The sequence below is a fragment of the Coregonus lavaretus genome (assembly GCF_964263955.1).
Source record: "Coregonus lavaretus genome assembly, chromosome: 38".
Classification (NCBI taxonomy): domain Eukaryota; kingdom Metazoa; phylum Chordata; class Actinopteri; order Salmoniformes; family Salmonidae; genus Coregonus; species Coregonus lavaretus.
The window spans coordinates 15,031,589-15,052,792 of NC_140025.1; the positions used below are offsets into that span (position 1 = coordinate 15,031,589).

The window sequence follows — 21,204 nt, forward strand, 5'->3', positions numbered from 1 at the left end:
TCCTCCTTTTCTTTCCTAGATCCCTTTCCTCCTTTTCTTTCCTAGATCCCTTTCCTCCTATGATGGCTCCCTTTCCTTTCTTCCTTTCCTCCAGTCCTTTGCTATTCTAACTTTTTCTAGTGAATGTTCCTGAGTGGGCGATTTACAGTTTTAACTTAAAAATCTATGGCAAGACTTGAAAATAGCTGTCTAGCAATGATCAACAACCAACTTGACAGTATAATGGGAAAATATTGCACAATCCAGGTGTGCAATATACCCCAAAAGACTCAAAAGGTGTTTCTAACATGTATTGACTCAAGGGGGTAAATACTTATTTAATCAAGATATAGTAGTCTTTCATTGATCTATTTTTTTTTTTTTTATGTTTTCTTCCACTTTGACAGTATAGAGTATTTAGTGTAGATCATTGACAAAAAATTATAACTGAATCCATCCAAGACTATAGATCAAGACTAGAAAGCATGCACACACATTTATCACACACATTTGTCGGAAGAAAATAGTTACGCTAATCAAAAATTGTGGACATGACCCCCTCGTCCCTAGTGAATGTTCCGCCCCTGTGTATTTGTATTTGAAATACTTATTTTCTGTGTATTTAAGTAATTTTCAAATGTGGCCAAATCAACTACTTCTATTTGATGTATTATTTTCAAATGATTTCCTATAAATAGCCTACTATTTAAAACTATTTTCAAATACTTGTTTACAAATACGTTATTTCAAATTCCCCTGGGTTCAAATACATGGAGTATTTAAATATTTGTATTTAAAAATGCAAAGACAAATACATGCCAATACTTTTGAAGTGTATTTCCAAATAAATTCCAATGTGACTTACTTCAAATACAAAAATGTCCAAGTACTTACTTCGAAATGTCTTTGAAAATAATTGAAATACCCAAAATAGTATTTGAAACCAGGTCACTCACACACACACACACACTGCAGCCCCCGTCAGGTGCCATCAGTGTTACTGTGGGTCTTTGTCACTGTCCCTCCCCGTTGGAGCCAGACTGAGCTGCAGGCCGCAGGGGAACAGCTCTGTGACTGTCTGATGTGACAGTCAGGGCTGCAGTCTGGAGCAGTGGGGAGTATTACTGTACCCTCTCTCTGTGACAGCTAGACTACAAACATCAGAGCCCTAGCCTGTATCCATACTACTGGCCTAAACCTCCCTTACCTTACCCTCAGAGGCATGGCACAGAGAATGACCAATCAGTCTGCACTGCAGTGACTTTGTGGGATTCACTGTAGTAATCATGTATCATCATCACTAATTCCCTACTTCTGCCATTCTCAGTGCCACATCATGGTTTAGTGTGTGTGTGTGTGTGTGTGTGTGTGTAGATGTGTACGTACATATGCACGTGTGTGTGTAGACAATCCACTCCTTCCTTCCCTCCACTCTTCCACCGTAACCTTCCTCTAACCCTCCACACGCACACCTATTCAGGCACATATTAGAAAGTAGACATTTCACTATCTAATTACAGGTAGCCACCTCCACACTACCTCCACCCTGCCTGGATCTCTGCTCTCTCTAAGCTGAGTCCCAAATGGCACCCTATTCCCTTTATAGTGCACTACTGTTGACCAGGGCCTATTGGGCTCTGGTCAAAAGTAGTGCACTATATAGGGAATAGGGTGCCATTTGGAATGCAACCTCTAAGTCTCCCATTACAACAGGCTGCCAGGAGGCATCTGATGGAGGCATCTGATAGGGCATCCCAAGGGGCCGGGCGACTGGCCTGTGTAAGACCCACTCAAAGGAGAGCCTGATGTACTGTAGTCACTCCACTGTTCTCCTTCCTGTTACTAAAGCTAACAAAGGATGCCGTGTGCGCTGGAGACATACTGTATCAGCCTGCTTTGCTTAGAAAGAATTAGCTTGGCGGCAGGTTGATTTGTATTTGTTTTTGGAATGTTGTTTAGAATATGGATTTTCATAGAAGTTATAATTTATTTTGGGAACGGTGTCTAAGATATTGATTTGTATGGTAGTTCGAATGTTGTTTAGAAATTGATTTGTCTTGGAGTTAGAAGGTCAACGGATGCTGTGTGCGCTGGAGACATAGCTACTACTCTGTGCTAGAGGTCTTCACGGATCTACCCGAACCCGATTACCCTTGATCCGACCCAGGATCCAGAATGTTGTAGTTAAACCTCAGATCCCTGTGTGAAAATATGTGAAATTCTGACCAGATCCTAAATTATATTTGAAGAGTTTCGTTCCTGAACAACATAAATGCAAATTTCACACATTTACATTTTATTCTCTTAAATGATTGTCATTGGGTCCCCTTTCATCAAACCAAATATGTCAAAATATAATTTTGTGGCAAAACCCACTAACTAGGCTACTGTTGTGAGAGAGGAGGAGGACGCAGCGGAAAAGAGTGAAAGCCTATATAAAGTGTTTCTGAAATATGGAGTTGTTTCTTGCTGATGTGAAGAAGACACTGAATGAAAGCGAGTACAGGGAGGAAAAACCAAAAGGCAAATCTTCTAAATGGGCCTCATTTATGCACATTGTGGATACGGAGGTGAAATGGGTTGCCAATATTTTCAAGACCTGAGCTATAAAAAATATTTTTTACAAATGTGGGCTATTTTGTGTAAAGTCGGGGAGGATGTCACAATCGATGCTTGATCAAACTGGTTATCCCCTCCCGCTGTCTGCTGTCGCCTGAATCCTATCCTTTGCTATTGCATTTTTCTTTCTACGAGCAGTGCAGTGAGAAATATGCCTGAGGAGTACTAGCCTACTTTATGGACTAATTTAGGAATGTTCTCCATTCAAAGCATTAGGTCTGACTGCTCAGGAAATTGTTGCATACACTAGGCCTTCCCAAAGATTTCTCAAATCGAATGAACTAATCTCTTATTTGATATTTACTGTATATTGTCACCAGCCCAAAGAATATCCATGATTACAGTTTTGAGAATGAAATGAAGGCATGAGTCATCTTTCATCTCTCAGTGGATATTAGTTTCCATCATCATTCTCCCTGAAACGTATTTCTGCATCCACTTTTCCCTACTGCATAGTGCACTACTTTTGACCAGAGCCCTATGCGCCCAAGTCAAAAGTAGTGCACTTTATAGGGAATAGGGTGCCATTTGGGACGCAGAGCTCTCTGCTTATCTCCCTTTGTTTGTGAGAGAGATCATGTTGATCCAACAGTACACTCTCTCCGTTTGTTTTGCTCGAAAGTGTTTTGAGTCAGTTTACTCCAGCGAGGAGCCATCTCTGATTAGCAATGAGCTCCTTGCCTGAAATAATTTCCTGTGGTAGTCTCAGCTAAAATAGTCTAGACATTTCCAGTTTGAGGGAGGACACTTTTTTTGTAATAAGCATGTACGAACCTTTATGTCTTATAATAGGCCTTTATAATATGTTATGGCTGTTATTTAATCCGAATAATTTTAAGGAGGTTATGTACTGTGTACAATACACAGTGTGGACTACAATATGTACAGTGGTAGGGTCTATCTGACTGATTGTTTTCTTACTGTGTGTTTCAGGACAAGAAGACCTACCTTGACATCATCCACACCTACACGGAGGTGCACGCCACCGTGCACGGCACCAGCACTGTGCACTTGCCCAGCTATGTGAGAAACTACGGCATCCTGAGCGGCCGTGACCTGCAGTTCCTCCTCAGGGAGACCAAGGTGAGAGCATCACACACACACACACACACACACAAACACACAGGGTGAGAGCTTGCAAACACACACACACACACACTTATACAGTACACACGGACACACACACACACACACCAGAGTTGAAGAATCCTGCCCTAGAGAGAGGAACCACACTTGCCACACTGTAGGACTCGGGGGCATAGGTTCCTGATAAGATAAGACGTAAGAAATACTTAATTAATCCCCGATGGGAAGTTGGTTTGCCAGTGAACAGCATGTACACACAGTCACGAAAAAGACAACAATCAACAATAAGTGGTTAAAAAAAAAGTCCTGAAGTTACAGTGGGCAGTGGGATGATTATTCAAATGAGAATGTTATGAGCAGTTTGTTCTTAATAGCAGTTAGCTGAACACCACAGAATGTTCTAAGATGTACATACACATACACACACACACACACACACACACACCGACACTCTGTTTGTTGGGAGTGCGACACCCCCCCCGTGTCTTCACTATGCATCGCAGTGAGCGGATGGTGTATGATGTCGCTGCCATAATGACGTCACTCAAAATGTCAAGGCGAGTGTCAGGATCTCTCAGCACATCATCATTAGTCATAGTGATCTCGCCCAGAGCGCCTCAGCAGGGCCGTATGCTAGCCAGGGCCTCCATTCATGTCATGCCCAGACCTGCCACTGCTCTTGACACAATGCAACTGCTCAAGGTTCACTTCTTCTGAAGCGCCTCCAACCACACTGCCTGATTTCTAGCCATACAACTGGTCCCAGATCTATTTGTACTGTATAGCCCAACGACCCTCTGAAGCTCCAACCACAATGCCTGTTCTCAAGCCACACAACTGGTCTGTTTGTGCTGTATAGCCAACTCCTATGGTCGTGCACACAAAAAGATCTGGGGCCAGGCTACACCTGTCCTAAATAGTCTGAAAAGATGCTGTGATTCTGTGCAAACCTGTTGGGAGAAACTGTGTAAAATCTGGAAACCAGCAAGAGTCAGGCTTGAAAAGAGAGAGCGATCAGATATCTTTGGAAGGAGAGAAAGAGAGTGGAGGAGGTCTTTGGAAGGAGAGGGAGAGAGTGGAGGAGATCTTTGGAAGGAGAGAAAGAGAGTGGAGGAGATCTTTGGAAGGAGAGAAAGAGAGTGGAGGAGATCTTTGGAAGGAGAGAAAGAGAGTGGAGGAGATCTTTGGAAGGAGAGAAAGAGAGTGGAGGAGATCTTTGGAAGGAGAGAAAGAGAGTGGAGGAGATCTTTGGAAGGAGAGAAAGAGAGTGGAGGAGATCTTTGGAAGGAGAGAAAGAGAGTGGAGGAGATCTTTGGAAGGAGAGAAAGAGAGTGGAGGAGATCTTTGGAAGGAGAGAAAGAGAGTGGAGGAGATCTTTGGAAGGAGAGGGAGAGAGTGGAGGAGATCTTTGGAAGGAGAGAAAGAGAGTGGAGGAGATCTTCAAGATAATTGCCATAAATCCAGACCTGTTTAGCAGCAGTATGGTGTTGTTGAGATAACAAGAAGAACGAGGCAAGGTGTTTTCCAGCCACACTTTCCTCCCTGCTCCTCTTTATGAATAAAGCATTTACCTGCTAACAGATTGCTTGTGTTAATTGTTCCCCCGAGATTTTTGGCAAAACGACACGGAATACATAGATAAAGTATAAAATAGGGCAGGGGTGGAAGGGACTGTTTGAATTGGAAATGAGCCAGCATTATACTGCCTTAGTGTAATATTATATGGCATTGGTATTAAGAATGCTTTGGCTGTAGCTAATGGGTATCCTAATTAAATACTAAATCTCACAAAACATACACTAACTTGCGTTTCCAACTGAATCGAAGACAGGGCTCATGTTGTCCCGCTTTCATTGGCTCTAAGGTCCTAATTCTCTCTTTATGACTTGTGAGAAACAGAATTCAGCTTTGTACCTAGAAGGAAGTTGGCTACAATTATTGTCCTCCCGCTCTACATGCAATTTGCAACTTCCCTTTGTGTGGAATGTGGATGGAGGTTTAACCATGGGCTGTTTGCATCTCCTCTGTCATGCTATGGCAAAGTGCCCTTCTATTGAAATACCAGTTCAAGGTGATGCATTGGTCTGGAGTAGGGTGACGTTGCCCGTACACTCTGATCTTGGGTCAGTTTGGCATTTTCCCCACTAATTGTTATGGTTAAGATTCAGGGACCCTTGAACAAAATCAAATCAGAGTTTATTTGTCACGTGCACAGCATACAACAGGTGTAAGCAGTACAGTGACATGCTTGCTTGCAAGCATCTATTCTGTTACTAGGGGAAACTTCACTCCAGAACCATGCTATTGCAAAAGGGCCCTGCTGTTGAAATAACAGCCCAATGTGATGCATTGGTCTGCAGTATTTAGTGGTGTATCACTGGCTTTTCTCTCCTAGGTCTCAGCCTTCTTTATACTGGCATATGACCACATTCTTCTTCTGAAGTTGTTCACTGTAGTTGAAGTACTGTATTTCATTGAAGGGCACTTACAACTAGCCTGGTTGCCTCTCACCTTCTCACCACCCCCCATATAGATTCCTTCTCACAATATCCATTTAGCATATACTATGCTATGCTTTTGTATGCTGTGCAATTCTATGCTGTGCTATGCTACACTACACTATCTGAGAGGAGTTTGCTCTATAAATAGCAGCTGTTTGTCAGGCCTGTGTGCTCACTGGACTGCAGTCTTCCACACTCACTGCCTTGGAGGAAACACCACCACTGAGCCTCTGCTGCCACCTGTTGACAAAACGCTGACAGCTGCAGTCAATACTGTCTGTCCCACTGCTGTTCATTGTTTGCATTGGGGTTCTCCAACTCCGGTTCTGGGGAGCTACTGTCCTTGGACTGCAGGCTTTTGCTCCAGCTCGTCACTAGCACACCTGATTTAAATAATCATGATAAGGATTTAACTCTGGACCATGCCTAGCTGAACCAACTGGCAAGTGTCTTCACTGACATTTTCAACATGTCCCTGACTGAGTCTGTAATACCAACATGTTTCAAGCAGACCACCATAGTCCCCGTGCCCAAGAACTCTAAGATAACCTGCCTAAATGACTACCGACCCGTAGCACTGACGTCTGTAGCCATGAAGTGCTTTGAAAGACTGGTCATGGCTCACATCAACAGCATAATCCCAGAAACCCTAGACCCACTCCAATTTGCATACCGCCCCAACAGATCCACAGATGATGCAATCTCTATCGCACTCCACACTGCCCTTTCCCACCTGGACAAGAGGAACACCTACGTGAGAATGCTATTCATTGACTACAGCTCAGCATTCAACACCATAGTGCCCTCTAAGCTCATCACTAAGCTAAGGATCCTGGGACTAAACACCTCCCTCTGCAACTGGATCCTGGACTTCCTGACGGGCCGCCCCCAGGTGGTAAGGGTAGGTAACAACACATCTGCCACACTGATCCTCAACACGGGGGCCCCTCAGGGGTGCGTGCTCAGTCCCCTCCTGTACTCTCTGTTCACCCATGACTGCATGGCCAGGCACGACTCCAACACCATCATTAAGTTTGCCGACGACACAACAGTGGTAGGCCTGATCACCGACAACGATGAGACAGCCTATAGGGAGGAGGTCAGAGATCTGGCCGTGTGGTGCCAGGACAACAACCTCTCCCTCAACGTGACCAAGACAAAGGAGATGATTGTGGACTACAGGAAAAAAAAGAGGACTGAGCACGCCCCCATTCTCATCGACGGGGCTGTAGTGGAACAGGTTGAGAGCTTCAAGTTCCTTGGTGTCCACATCACCAACGAACTATCATGGTCCAAACACACCAAGACAGTCGTGAAGAGGGCACGACAAAGCCTATTCCCCCTCAGGAGACTAAAAAGATTTGGCATGGGTCCTCAGATCCTCAAAAAATTCTACAGCTGCACCATCGAGAGCATCCTGACTGGTTGCATCACCGCCTGGTATGGCAACTGCTTGGCCTCTGACCGCAAGGCACTACAGAGGGTAGTGCGTACGGCCCAGTACATCACTGGGGCAAAGCTCCCTGCCATCCAGGACCTCTATACCAGGCGGTGTCAGAGGAAGGCCCTCAAAATTGTCAAAGACTCCAGCCACCCTAGTCATAGACTGTTCTCTCTGCTACCGCACGGCAAGCGGTACCGGAGTGCCAAGTCTAGGTCCAAAAGACTTCTCAACAGCTTCTACCCCCAAGCCATAAGACTCCTGAACAGCTAATCATGGCTACCCGGACTATTTGCACTGCCCCCCCACCCCATCCTTTTTACGCTGCTGCTACTCTGTTAAGTATTTATGCATAGTCACTTTAACTCTACCCACATGTACATATTACCTCAACTAGCCGGTGCCCCCGCACATTGACTCTGCAACGGTACCCCCCTGTATATATAGGCTCCCTACTGTCACTTTATTTTACTGTATATATAGCCTCCCTACTGTCACTTTATTTTACTTCTGCTCTTTTTTTCTCAACACTTTTTTTGTTGTTGTTTTATTCTTACTATTTTTGTTTAAAATAAATGCACTGTTGGTTAAGGGCTGTAAGTAAGCATTTCACTGTAATGTCTGCACCTGTTGTATTCGGCGCATGTGACCAATAAAATTTGATTTGATTTGATTTGAATTAGATGTGTTACTGCAGGGCTGGAACAAAATCCTGCACACCCAGTAGCTCTTAAGGAGCGAATTTGGAGAAGCCTGGTTTTACATTCCCACACGAGGTAGTGAGGTACAGTGGCTGAGGAGTGAGGTACAGTGGCTGAGGAGTGAGGTACAGTGGCTGAGGAGTGAGGTACAGTGGCTGAGGAGTGAGGTACAATGGCTGAGGAGTGAGGTACAGTGGCTGAGGAGTGAGGTACAGTGGCTGAGGAGTGAGGTACAGTGGCTGAGGAGTGAGGTACAATGGCTGAGGAGTGAGGTACAGTGGCTGAGGAGTGAGGTACAATGGCTGAGGAGTGAGGTACAGTGGCTGAGGAGTGAGGTACAGTGGCTGAGGAGAAGGATGATATAGGGAAAGGCTGGTAGGTATAGGCTGAAGAGAAGGGATGGTATGGGAGACTCCATTTACAACAGTGTTGCCAACAGTGGGCCGAACTAAAGAGACCCTCTGTCTCTCCAGGCAGGGCCGGCACTGACCCAGTGGGATCTGGCTCTTGCCGACTCACAGACCAGCCATTGTGGCCGTCGCCGGCCCTCCGCTATAACAACCACGGCTCCAATGGCTCTCTTTTTACTAATGGGGCCTCAGACAAACACATTATTGTGGCACGCTTCACGGACTAGTCACCTCTGGTTCCAGCATGTTGGAGAGCCTCTCAGATATTTGCTTTGGTCATCCAACTCAATGGGTTTGCTATTGTCCTCTGTGTGTATGGAGTCTTTGTTGTGATGATTGGCATGGCCTCTTCTCTCCAATGACAGGGCCGTATTTGTGTGTAGAGTGTGTTTCACGAGAAGTGCTAGTAGAACAAGTAATACAAGTACTGTAGCTACAGTACTTGTATCAGTGCCAAGAAGTGCTTGAACGAGATGGGTTCAATGTTAAGTACATAAAACATGACACACTTATTTACAGAGTCTGTCCATTTTCTGCTGGCTATGCCAATATTCAGCTTTTTTAATACAGATCTTTATTGCTACAAAAATATATAAATAAAAATAAACATAATCACCACTCACTAATTCAGTCACTAACATTTTACCCCGGCATGCTTATGGTAACAACACCACTCCCCTTACTTCCTCCTCTGGTCATTGTTTGTATGTGCATGTGTGTGCGCACATTTTCATTCACTCAGCGTTAGCCCCTCCTTGGGCCGACACCACATACACGCTCAAAAGCGACTGAGAACTTGTGGCTCTGCTTACCAGACAGGAGAAGCCCTCTTTTACGACACCGTTTTATAGCAGAACACTGTGGAATAGTTAAAAACCAATAAAAGCTGTCTGAGCCTCTGTATGCTGCTGGTGCAGACCAAACAAACGAAAACAATGGCAAGGCTGTGGGAATTCTAGGAAATAAGAGGTGTCTGCTCTTATTTCTCAGAAGAAGAAAATATTGTACTGCAATAGTTTTTTCTTCCTGGCACTGATTCTGCTGATGGGGGCTATTTCAAAGAAGAGTCTACTTGCAATAACTTTGATATGTAGTTGTTGTTTCCTACTAAACTTAGTTGAATGCATTAATTGTAAGTTGCTCTGGATAATAGTGTCTGCTAAATGTCAATGTAAATGTAATGCTCTTTTGCTCCACAGCTGTTTGTTGGCCTGTCCTTCCCCTACGAAGGCCCCGCCCCCCTAGAGGCCATAGCTAATGGCTGTGCCTTCCTCAACCCCAAGTTCACCCCGCCCAAGAGCAGCAAGAACACAGACTTCTTCAAGGGAAAGCCCACTCTGAGAGAGGTGAGGCGCCACTCCGCCTAGGGACCCCAGTCAAAGCGTGTGTGTGTATGTGTGTGTGTGTGTGTGTGTGTGTGTGTGTGTGTGTGTGAGAGAGAGACATAACCTAGTCCTCTATTCTCTTCTGTGCTGCTACCTCTCCTTTCTTTTATTCATGACAGGTCCTCTGTAATAAGTCAGTCTGGTGTTTGCTAAATGATAGGGTCTAGTTTGTTGAGCGTGTGTGCACAGTAGTTCTTCATCTGTGATGTGACTCGACCTCAATGCTCTCCTACTACTGAACTACTGTGTCATGTGTTTGATTCTGTCATGCGTTTATCTGTTTTTAGCCTGCCAAGGGGCTACAGATGAAAAATAGCTGTCTATTATTAGCTGACTAGCTAATTCAGCTACTGTGACTCTTCAGTATTGTCTGATGTTGATGATTGATTGTACACAATAATCACTCTGGATAAAAGCATCTGCCAAACCTGCTAAATGACTCAAATATAAACGTAAATATATTGTGTGCTTTCTTCAGCTTGCCAAAAGTATTTTTATGGCAGTCTAAGAAATTAAATAAAAATGTGTTCCCATACAGTTGACCTCCCAGCACCCATATGCTGAGGTGTATATTGGCCAGCCCCACGTGTGGACGGTGAACATCGACAACCCTGCAGAGGTGGAGAGAGCCATCCGCTCAATCCTCAGTCAGAAGGTACCCTTAAAACACACACACAGAGACACACAAACATAATACGTTTCCCTGCTCACATTCTCTCCTTTCTATTCTTTTAGCACAGTCTGAAATGAAAACTCTCCCAGTCTCATTTCCTAAAGCCTCAGATACTCAAACGATTGTACCAGTCAGGGAAGCAGAGAGCGTGTTCACAAGGGGGCCCGATTAGAATAGAAGAATAAGACAAATTCACAGAGAGATGAATTGAGAATAGCAAAGTGAGAGCTTTTCTTTCTCTCTCCCCTCTCACTGGGACCATGCATATTTAAGTCCAGGGGCAAGCAGACCTCGTGTCTGTGTTCCCAATGGCACCCTATTCCCTATATAGTGCACTACTCTATGGGCTCTGGTCCAAAGTAGTGCGCTATGTAGGGATTAGGGAATATGGTGCCATTGGGGACAAACACAACTCGTGTTCTTCTGCAGGGGTGCCCGAACAATGGGTTTGTTCATTAGAGAAGGCTACTGTGTCTCATATGGTTTCTGACCTATGTCCAGACTAACAGCCCTCAGCTTAATTTTCTCTCTCTGTATGTGCCCCAAATGGCACCTTGTTCCCTTTATAGGGCACTACTTTTGACCAGGGCCCTATGGGCCCAGGCTCTGGTCAAAAGTAGTGCATTACAGTGCATTCAGAAATTATTCAGACCCCTTGACTTTTTCCACATTTTGTCACGTTACAGCCTTATTCTAAAATGGATTAAATAATAGTTTTTCCTCATCAATCTACACCCAATACCCCATAATGACAAAGCGAAAACAGATTTGTAGATTTTTTTGCACATAATTTTTTGGTGTGCAAAAACTACAAAAATAAAAACCTTATTTACATAAGTATTCTACAAACCTGTTTTGGTTTTGTAATTATGGGGTATTGTGTGTAGATTGATGAGGGGAAAAAACAATTTAATACATTTTAGAGTAAGGCTGTAATGTAGCAGAATGTGGAAAAGGTCAAGGGGTCTGAATACTTTCCAAATGCATAGGGAATAGGGTGCCATTTATGATGCAACCTCTGTCTCCGCTCTCTACGGCTGAGAGCATAGAATGTTATTCCACCAATCACAAATTGTTTCCCAGCACTGTATAACAAGTTGTTTAGATGGAACAAAGATGCAGCTCAGTAGTTTGTCTCATTGAGTTTTGCTCTGTCGACTACAGAACATAATGACTATAGTGTATGTTGAGTTCTCGCTGATATCCTCGGCGCTACTGTAGGTAGTTGTATATATATATTTCTGGAGTGTTTCCATCTAGAGGACCTCGGTCAGGGTTGGAGAGTTGTGACGCGCATATAAACACACATACTCTGCACGCACACACAGTCTCTCTCTCTCTCTCTCTCTCTCTCTCTCTCTCTCTCTCTCTCTCTCTCTCTCTTCAGCCTCTTTCCTTTTCTTCACATCAGTACCTGTCCCACCATAGGCACATCTAAAGCAGACACAGGCACATACTCTAAGCAAGCTGAGTGCCATTCTACAGCCTATAAGAGCTTTATGTCCAGCTCTAGCCTGACTCACCTCTCTATCCCCAGATCGAGCCCTACCTGCCCTATGAGTTCACCTGTGAGGGGATGCTGCAAAGAGTCAACGCCTTCATTGAGAATCAGGTACGACCTCACTATAACGGTCCTCTCCATTCCGCAGTACAGCAGTCAGAGCATTTTCGCACTATTGTGCCGACCCTAACTCTACTTTTTAGGCTCACTTTCCGGTGAGTACAGTTCGGTACAAGGTCAGCATAGTTTTGTTACACACTGCTTATTTCCAGCATGGGTTAGGCAGGGCATGGCTAGCTAACTATGCCTCTCTGCTTGCTTAGGCGGACTGGCGCCAGGGCCCATATTAACAAAGTATCTCAGAGTAGGAGTGCTGATCTAGGATCAGTTTGACGTTTTACGTCATCATAAATAAGAGGGGAGACCTTTATCCTAGATCAGTATTCCTACTCTGAGACGCTTCTTGATTACAGGCCCATATATGTTAGCGGGCCAGCTCGGCTCCCTTTTAACGAACTCAGCCTTACTAAAATGGACAATATTGAAATAAAGTATCTGAGCCAGGACAGTATGGTTCGGTTTGGCACAATAGTGTGAAAGGGGTATCAGAGCCTCTGGAGTATTCTACAGTGCATTTTCACTGAAAAAAGGAACTCTGTCCTGTTTCAGACTAGAGCCCAACTGGCCTCTCCTTCTCCTCCCATCTGTCTATTTGTCATGCCCATGTATACTATACCTCTGTCTGGTAGGGAATATCATCTTTCTATGAGGTTCTTATCTTGGTGTTGACTTTGTAGCTACTAATGACAGCATGCAGCTGCTTCTCTCTTCATCGACTGTGAACAGATTGGTTCTGAATGTATCTTTTTGCAGAGTTGGCTCTGTGTCCCTCCCTCTCTTCCTCTGCATATGTTCTGCTGCACTTTGTGAGAAATGCTGATGTAAAAAGGGCTTTATAAAATACATTTGATTGATCCTGTCTGCATGAAGAGACGTCCCTATGCACCCCTGTCCTGTCCCAAAAGGGTCCTATGCCAGCCCTGGGAAATAGGTCTCAGGAGAAATGTCACTTTACACACTGTGAACAAACAAGCTGTCAATAGTGCCATCTGTCCTATAGAGGGATATTGTTACAGCAATGCAGCCACAAAATGAGCTGTTGTCATTTTTTTATGCAATTGATCCACGTTCTATCTTTCATTCACTCATTCTTGTATTTTGACTATTCAATACTGAATGTGAAATTACTTTAATATAACTCCAGTTTTCTCTCTCCCTGTCCCCTCTTTCTTCCCTCCCTGTCTCTCTCGCTCTCTCTCCCTCCCGTTACCCTTCCCTCTCTCCCATCTCCCCCTTTCTCTCCCCCGCCCCCATTCACCCTTTCCTCCCTCTCTCTCCTTTTCTCCCTAGGATTTCTGCCATGGCCAGGTGATGTGGCCTCCCCTCAGTGCTCTGCAGGTGAAGCTGGCTGAGCCGGGGAGCTCCTGTAAGCAGGTGTGTCAGGAGGAGCAGCTCATCTGCGAGCCCTCCTTCTTCCAGCACCTCAACAAGGACAAGGACCTGGCCCGGTTAGTGTGTGCACATAAAGTACACCTAAACCTGCATGCAAACGTGTGCACTCGCACACACACAAATGCACATCCGAGACACATGCACACATGCATTTTGCTTTCTACCCAACAGATGGCGGTATAGCATAAATATACGTTCAATACCTGTCTGATGCTGTGCTGAATATGTTTTGCTCTTAAACCACTAGAGGTCGCACACAAGTTATTCCCTTAATAAAGATTCAGAGACAAAATGATAGACAGATCTCAGAAGGAAACAGAATTTATTGCAATTGTCAAATGTCAATATAAGCAATCTCAAATGAAACTCACTCGTCAGTGTCAGCAGTGAGTGGTTATTGAGACGTCAGGACTCAATGTAATGGGGATCATTTAAAGGAATTTTCTCTTTGAGCTGTAGTGCATCATAGCAGACACAGTGATGCTCAATCTGTCTGTCTGTCTGCCCTGACTGTGTCTACCTGTCTTTCTACCTGCTTGTCTGTCTGACAGCGTCTGTCCATCTGTCTCTTTCTGTCTGTCTATATGATATCCCAGATGTACAGATACATTTTTACTTGTGTTTCTTTGTTATGTGTATATTGTGTCTTGTGTACTCCCGGCAGCATAATGAATTTCCCTGTGTGGACAATAAAGTATAATTGAATATTTACAATTTTCTGTCTCAGGTTCGGCATGGACTGCCAGACGGTGGAGTCGTCGGGCGACACGGTGGTGCCGGCGTACAGCGACGCGCGTCATCACTGCGTCTTCCAGTCGGACCTGCTGCTGTTCAGCTGCGCCGGCGCCCACCCCTCCCTCAAACGCGTCTGCCCCTGCCGGGACTACATGAAGGGCCAGGTGGCGCTGTGCAAAGGCTGCCTATAGCCCCTGTCTGTTTGGGTGTGTGGAGAGGATCGAATTGGATTAGATTGGAAACCGTACCCTACCAGAGCGCTGCAGGGAATGGGGGATGGGGTTTCTCTAGTTCTAACCACTCAGACGGCTTGACTCCTCCCCCTTGCTCCACACCTGCAGTCCTGCAGCCTAACTCCTCCCACAGCCAGGCCTCTGGAGGGAGGAAGAGCAGCCTGGGAACCAGACAACCAGGAGACATCTGTATTATTTACATCCGTTTTTAATCGCCTGAACTTTGACCTTTAAGGCATTTTGATCAGCTTGTCAGACGGACAGAATCGGCAGTAAACTGTGGAAATTAAAACGGTGGACAGAGAGAGGCCAGTGAGCTACATACATACTCTGGGAACTGGGAATGTCAATGGAACAGTTGTCAGTAAGACACGGGCAGGAGGAAAGGAGGGTAAAGAAAAAAGAGACATTGCGCATCGGCCTGAATTACTTGAATCAATGGAAGTCGCTGTATATTTGAGGCGGAGCGCATGGCAACAGAGCTCCCTACTGCCCCTTGGCTGTGTGGCAGTGGGTGGTACTGCAGTCTGTGGTCCAGTGAATCCACCCACTGTATCTCTCCAAGCTTGTAGTCGCATCGTGTGTGTCGCCACACTCAGCATGCTTTCCTTTCTGCCCCCTGTCCCCTTTTATCTTTGAACTATTTTAGCTATGTAGGTTTGCACTGGAGACCCATAAGGGGCCGGCCCAGGCAATAAGGCTCTGTTCCAATGTCCACACTAGCATACTACTTAGGATGAAGCAATGCACAGGGCATGTATTCTGAATGGTATGCTCCATTTGGGAACGTAACCTAAAGTATGGTGAAGTTGCCCATAGACCCTGATCTATGGCCAGTTTAGCATTTCCCTTATTTATGGTTAAGGTCATGATTGGGGAATGGAAGCTGATCCTAGATCTGTACCTAGGCAACTTCACCTAAAGGAATGCTAGTGTGAAGAAGAAGAAGCAGAGCCAGTTTTACACTGTAACTGTACCGCACCTCGTAGTCGCGTCTGGACAGGGGAGCGGTCAGATGTAGATATAATGTCGCTTTTAAATGTTCCAAATCGCAAATCACTTTTAATCCTGAGGCATTGTCCCTCGTGGTCATTCCCAACTACAGCACACACAGTCCACCATGGCTCCTCTGTAGCCCTGCATGGTAGATTGACCCTCCTCATGTTCCCAATGTACAGACTAAAGGCTGAGTTTTCAGCTCGCACACATTCACAACCACACCCACCTGACTGACCAGCTGGGATGTGCTGGGGTGTGTGCCAAAACATTGCCAGTAGCCAATGAAAATAATAATTTGTCATTAATACATTTCAATCAAATGTTTCAAGAATTGATTATCAGGAGGTCAGATCAGTCACATGCAATAGCTACAGTGAGGGGAAAATGTATTTGATCCCCTGCTGATTTTGTACGTTTGCCCACTGACAAAGACATGATCAGTCTATAATTTTAATGTTAGGTTTATTTGAACAGTGAGAGACAGAATAACAACAAATAAATCCAGAAAAACGCATGTCAAAAATGTTATAAATTGATTTGCATTTTAATGAGGGAAATAAGTATTTGACCCCTCTGCAAAACATGACTTAGTACTTCGTGGCAAAACCCTTGTTGGCAATCACAGAGGTTAGACATTTCTTGTAGTTGGCCACCAGGTTTGCACACATCTCAGGAGGGATTTTGTCCCACTCCTCTTTGCAGATCTTCTCCAAGTCATTAAGGTTTTGAACCTGACGTTTGGCAACTCGAACCTTCAGCTCCCTCCACAGATTTTCTATGGGATTAAGGTCTGGAGACTGGCTAGGCCACTCCAGGACCTTAATGTGCTTCTTCTTGAGCCACTCCTTTGTTGCCTTGGCCGTGTGTTTTGGGTCATTATCATGCTGGAATACCCATCCACGACCCATTTTCAATGCCCTGGCTGAGGGAAGGAGGTTCTCACCCAAGATTTGACGGTACATGGCCCCGTCCATCGTCCCTTTGATGCTGTGAAGTTGTCCTGTCCCCTTAGCAGAAAAACACTCCCAAAGCATAATGTTTCCACCTCCATGTTTGACGGTGGGGATGGTGTTCTTGGGGTCATAGGCAGCATTCCTCCTCCTCCAAACACGGCGAGCTGAGTTGATGCCAAAGAGCTCGATTTTGGGACCATCTGACCACAACACTTTCACCCAGTTCTCCTCTGAATCATTCAGATGTTCATTGGCAAACTTCAGACGGGCTTGTATATGTGCTTTCTTGAGCAGGGGGACCTTGCGGACGCTGCAGGATTTCAGTCCTTCACGGCGTAGTGTGTTACCAATTGTTTTCTTGGTGACTATGGTCCCAGCTGCCTTGAGATCATTGACAAGATCCTCCCGTGTAGTTCTGGGCTGATTCCTCACCGTTCTCATGATCATTGCAACTCCACGAGGTGAGATCTTGCATGGAGCCCCAGGCCGAGGGAGATTGACAGTTCTTTTGTGTTTCTTCCATTTGCGAATAATCGCACCAACTGTTGTCACCTTCTCACCAAGCTGCTTGGCAATGGTCTTGTAGCCCATTCCAGCCTTGTGTAGGTCTACAATCTTGTCCCTGACATCCTTGGAGAGCTCTTTGGTCTTGGCCATGGTGGAGAGTTTGGAATCTGATTGATTGATTGCTTCTGTGGACAGGTGTCTTTTATACAGGTAACAAACTGAGATTAGGAGCACTCCCTTTAAGAGTGTGCTCCTAATCTCAGCTCGTTACCGTATAAAAGACACCTGGGAGCCAGAAATCTTTCTGAGGGGTCAAATACTTATTTCCCTCATTAAAATGCAAATCAATTTATAACATTTTTGACATGCGTTTTTCTGGATTTTGTTGTTGTTATTCTGTCTCTCACTGTTCAAATAAACCTACCATTAAAATTATAGACTGATCATTTCTTTGTCAGTGGGCAAACGTACAAAATCAGCAGGGGATCAAATACTTTTTTCCCTCACTGTACTTGACGGGGAGTCTGTGTGACATAGATTATATAGTGTGATATTGTACTGTAGACAGTAGAACACCATCAGAGCTGTAGTGGGGAAGGGCACACCTAGACCCAGGCAGATCGAAAATCAGTCATCTCAATTCCGGTATCACACAGACCTATTGCCTTGGCCACAATAGATTTATCAGAAAAATATTCTAAATTCTAAATATATTGATCATGAATATTTCTACTCTAGATATTTAAATCTTTATGTATACATTAGACCGAAAGATCACATACACACGTCATTTCTATGGATATACTGTAAGTTATAGCTCTTTACAGAGCAACACACACACCTGCGACTTCAGTTGACTTGTTTCCTTCATTTGGAAATCGTTTAGGGTCCTAATTTGCCTGCCAATTAGTTTTTCTAAAGCGTCAATAAAAGTTTGAATTAGTAGTCCTTGTTGTGAATGGAAATAATGCACTACTTTAAAATTAAAATTAAAGTTTAACAAAATATATTACTAATACTGTATATTCTTCATATGGGTTTTAAATTCTTTTTTTATTTATTTTGTATACAGATCTTTATCTCTGTGTTTGCTGAATTGTTTCTTTTTATTTATAGAAAAGGAGTTTTCTTTTTACAGAGGGTAATTTTATTTATCAAAATATAATATAACGCGTACATTCAAGTGGATGGATGAGACGGGAGTTGTTTGTCCAATCTGACCACCCCCCAGCAACAGTGATGAGAGAGAATGAGAAATTACAAAGATAATATCCAAATGCTTTGGAAAAATGCCATGTAGAAACATAGAAACTGGTCAAAAGTAGTACACTATACAGGGAATAGGGTGTCATTTCAGACACACCTTGAGACCGTCCACTTAGACACTGATGAAATGTGTTAGACCGGACAGTAGTGACATACACGTCTCTCTCCTCTCATCACTGTGCTTTCGGGGTGATGATGACATTGGTACAAAAGCAGCACACCCTTTTTTTTTTATTGTAAATACCAGCAAGAACCTTGTGATGTTTTTATTTTCAGATCTTAATGCAAACCATTTGCACATTTGTAAATATAGATACGTTGTCTTTTAGTTGGTCACTTACTTTTTACGACTTTCTTTTTTCTCCGCACTGTCCAGATAATTTTTTATTACGTTTGTCTATACGATCTGCAGCCAAGCTACCATTTAAAAAAGTACATGATGTGCCTTTTAATGGTTATTACTAGACTCCGCTTATCGTACCTGCCCAATAGATCTACCGGACCTACTGCCAGAGAAAATAGTTAGTTGAGTTCACATAGTTTGCTAGAAGGATAATGTTTCTTGTAAAATGTACTGTGTAGGTAAACAGTAACGTATGCGTTGGACTTAGTGGTGATGGTTAAAGCAAATGTGTCTTAATGCGGTTGTGGACATGTTTACCGAAGGCTTTTAGTGGGGTAAAATACAGCGTATAAAAGCATCTGATTCTGTGTGGCAGTGGCCTTGTTCTATTCCTATTAGAGTCAGGCTTATTTAGAGTATGTTGTCAACTGTTTGCTTCTTTCCTTTCATTGGTTGTTATTTATAAATTAGGGATCTTGAGCACCAATAGAAATAGCCTCTGTAATTGTCTATTTTAAATTGGTTTGTCCTAAAACCGTTAATGGAACTCAAAATGATAGCTGAAAGGAAGATGTATTATGGGCATGAAAAGGTTTCCTGAAGTCTCTTTAACCCAACATCAAATGTCTCAGTTGTCAAATCAGCATTTGCATTCATATATATCCATAATTACCTTTCTTTTCAATCTCAACCTTGTTTTAAGCTATCATGGAAAAGCTAAAGCAACGATTGTTCTGGGACTAAATTATGACCGTACAAAAAAAGAAACATTTTGTTTTCACAGTTTCTGACGAATAAGCAGGATATAACTTTATTTTTCAATAAAACTTTTTCTGTGACAAATGGGTCTCAGTCTTGTGTGTTCTATAGAAATGTACATTGTTTACACTACAGGCATTACAGTTGCAATATTTACATTCGCACATAAAACTACACACTTCATGACCGAGTGGCCAACATTGTCCTGACGCTCAGCTGTGCGTGTCTGTGTTAGCAAACACGAGTAGTCCGCCTTTCTGCTGAAATGTTTTCCTAACAGTTGATTGTGTACAAGCCTATGCAAATCTTAACTGCTGCCATCTCAAAAACTTTGAGACCACTGAACCACATTGTAGATACATTGCAAACCAAATATTTTGGGGGTTAGATTCAATCCGTAGCGCTGAAGTTCCACGTTGTAGCCTGATTGACATTTAAAGGCAATGTTCCCACGTTAGCGGAGACTGCATTCACGGTAAACGCTGCTGCGTACAGTATGTCGGCCCAATGGGAAATTACCTTTACATTTCAAGCGCGCTATGTGGCTGAACTTCGGCAATACGGATTGAATCCAGCCCTGAGTTTTGTGTGATTACTGTTCAAAGTAGGAGCTCAAATGAACTATTTTGCAGTACCTTAAAAAAAAACCTGGGTCGCGTTTATTAAGTAATGCAAAGGAAAACATTTGAATATGTTTTCCAATTGAAAATAAAAAGTTGCGTTTCTTATTGGCCAAGTTCAGGTAGTCACTCCCGGTTTCTGTCCGTGTTCTTACATTTGGTGCCTTCTGAACACAACCCTGCTCTCCCAAAAAGTGAAGTTCTCTCAGATGTGTAGAAACACCCCTAACACATTGACTGTTACAGTGAGTTTAAAGTGTAACAAATATAGAGTACATACAGCAGCAAGCATAGACCTCACATGAACCATAAACACTGAATAATTTCTGTGAATGCATTACCAACTATGCTAGACATTAAGTAGACAATCACAAACAACAGCATTTCCAACTGTTTACAAGAGCAATTCCCTGCAAGTAAAATTTCAAAGTTTATATTCTACAGTTTCCAGAATTCTGGGGTCTGTCCAGATGTGTGCAATGTTATACTATATTAATATGTAATTATCATAGAAATGCATTTTGTAGAGCAGATATGATCTTCTGTCTTGTAAAGTTACACATCATGTCAGCTCTATTCATTACATTTCTATCTGCAAAGTTCTGGAGCAGTTTACTTACAGAATGTGCCCCAGGTCAATGGTTAAGGCTTTGTTTCTGTGCAGTGCAATTGTGGCTTGGAAAGGATGACATTTCAATCTGCTAATAAAGGACATGCCTCCTTTGATACCTCACTATCTTTGATTGGTGTCCGAGACCAGCGAGCCATGTAGCCCAAAGGCCTGGCAGATGGCGATATTGAGTCATTTCATCTTACCGTCCAAACGCATTGTATGCAGCCGGTATCCACTGGCCTACCACACACCCCCACAAGGCAGGGGGCCCACAAGCTCTGAGGGACCATGTGCCTGACATCGGTCTATTTTTTAAAATGTAATACATCATTTTGACAGTAACCCTCCTAAAAGTCATTCATAAAACT

At 43.8% G+C, this 21,204-nt stretch overlaps 1 protein-coding gene across 1 annotated transcript in view; it reads left to right on the plus strand.

Annotated features, from left to right (window-relative positions):
* Positions 1–16,046, plus strand: part of mgat5 (alpha-1,6-mannosylglycoprotein 6-beta-N-acetylglucosaminyltransferase) — a 128,541-nt gene extending 112,495 nt beyond the window's left edge. Inside the window, exons 12-17 of the mRNA XM_084154891.1 lie at positions 3,532–3,681; positions 9,937–10,083; positions 10,661–10,777; positions 12,333–12,407; positions 13,707–13,864; positions 14,536–16,046. Of these exons, the coding sequence (XP_084011017.1) occupies positions 3,532–3,681; positions 9,937–10,083; positions 10,661–10,777; positions 12,333–12,407; positions 13,707–13,864; positions 14,536–14,734 (846 nt within the window). The 3' untranslated portion in view covers positions 14,735–16,046. The remainder of the gene's footprint in view (positions 1–3,531; positions 3,682–9,936; positions 10,084–10,660; positions 10,778–12,332; positions 12,408–13,706; positions 13,865–14,535) is intronic.
* The last annotated feature ends 5,158 nt before the right edge of the window (positions 16,047–21,204 follow it).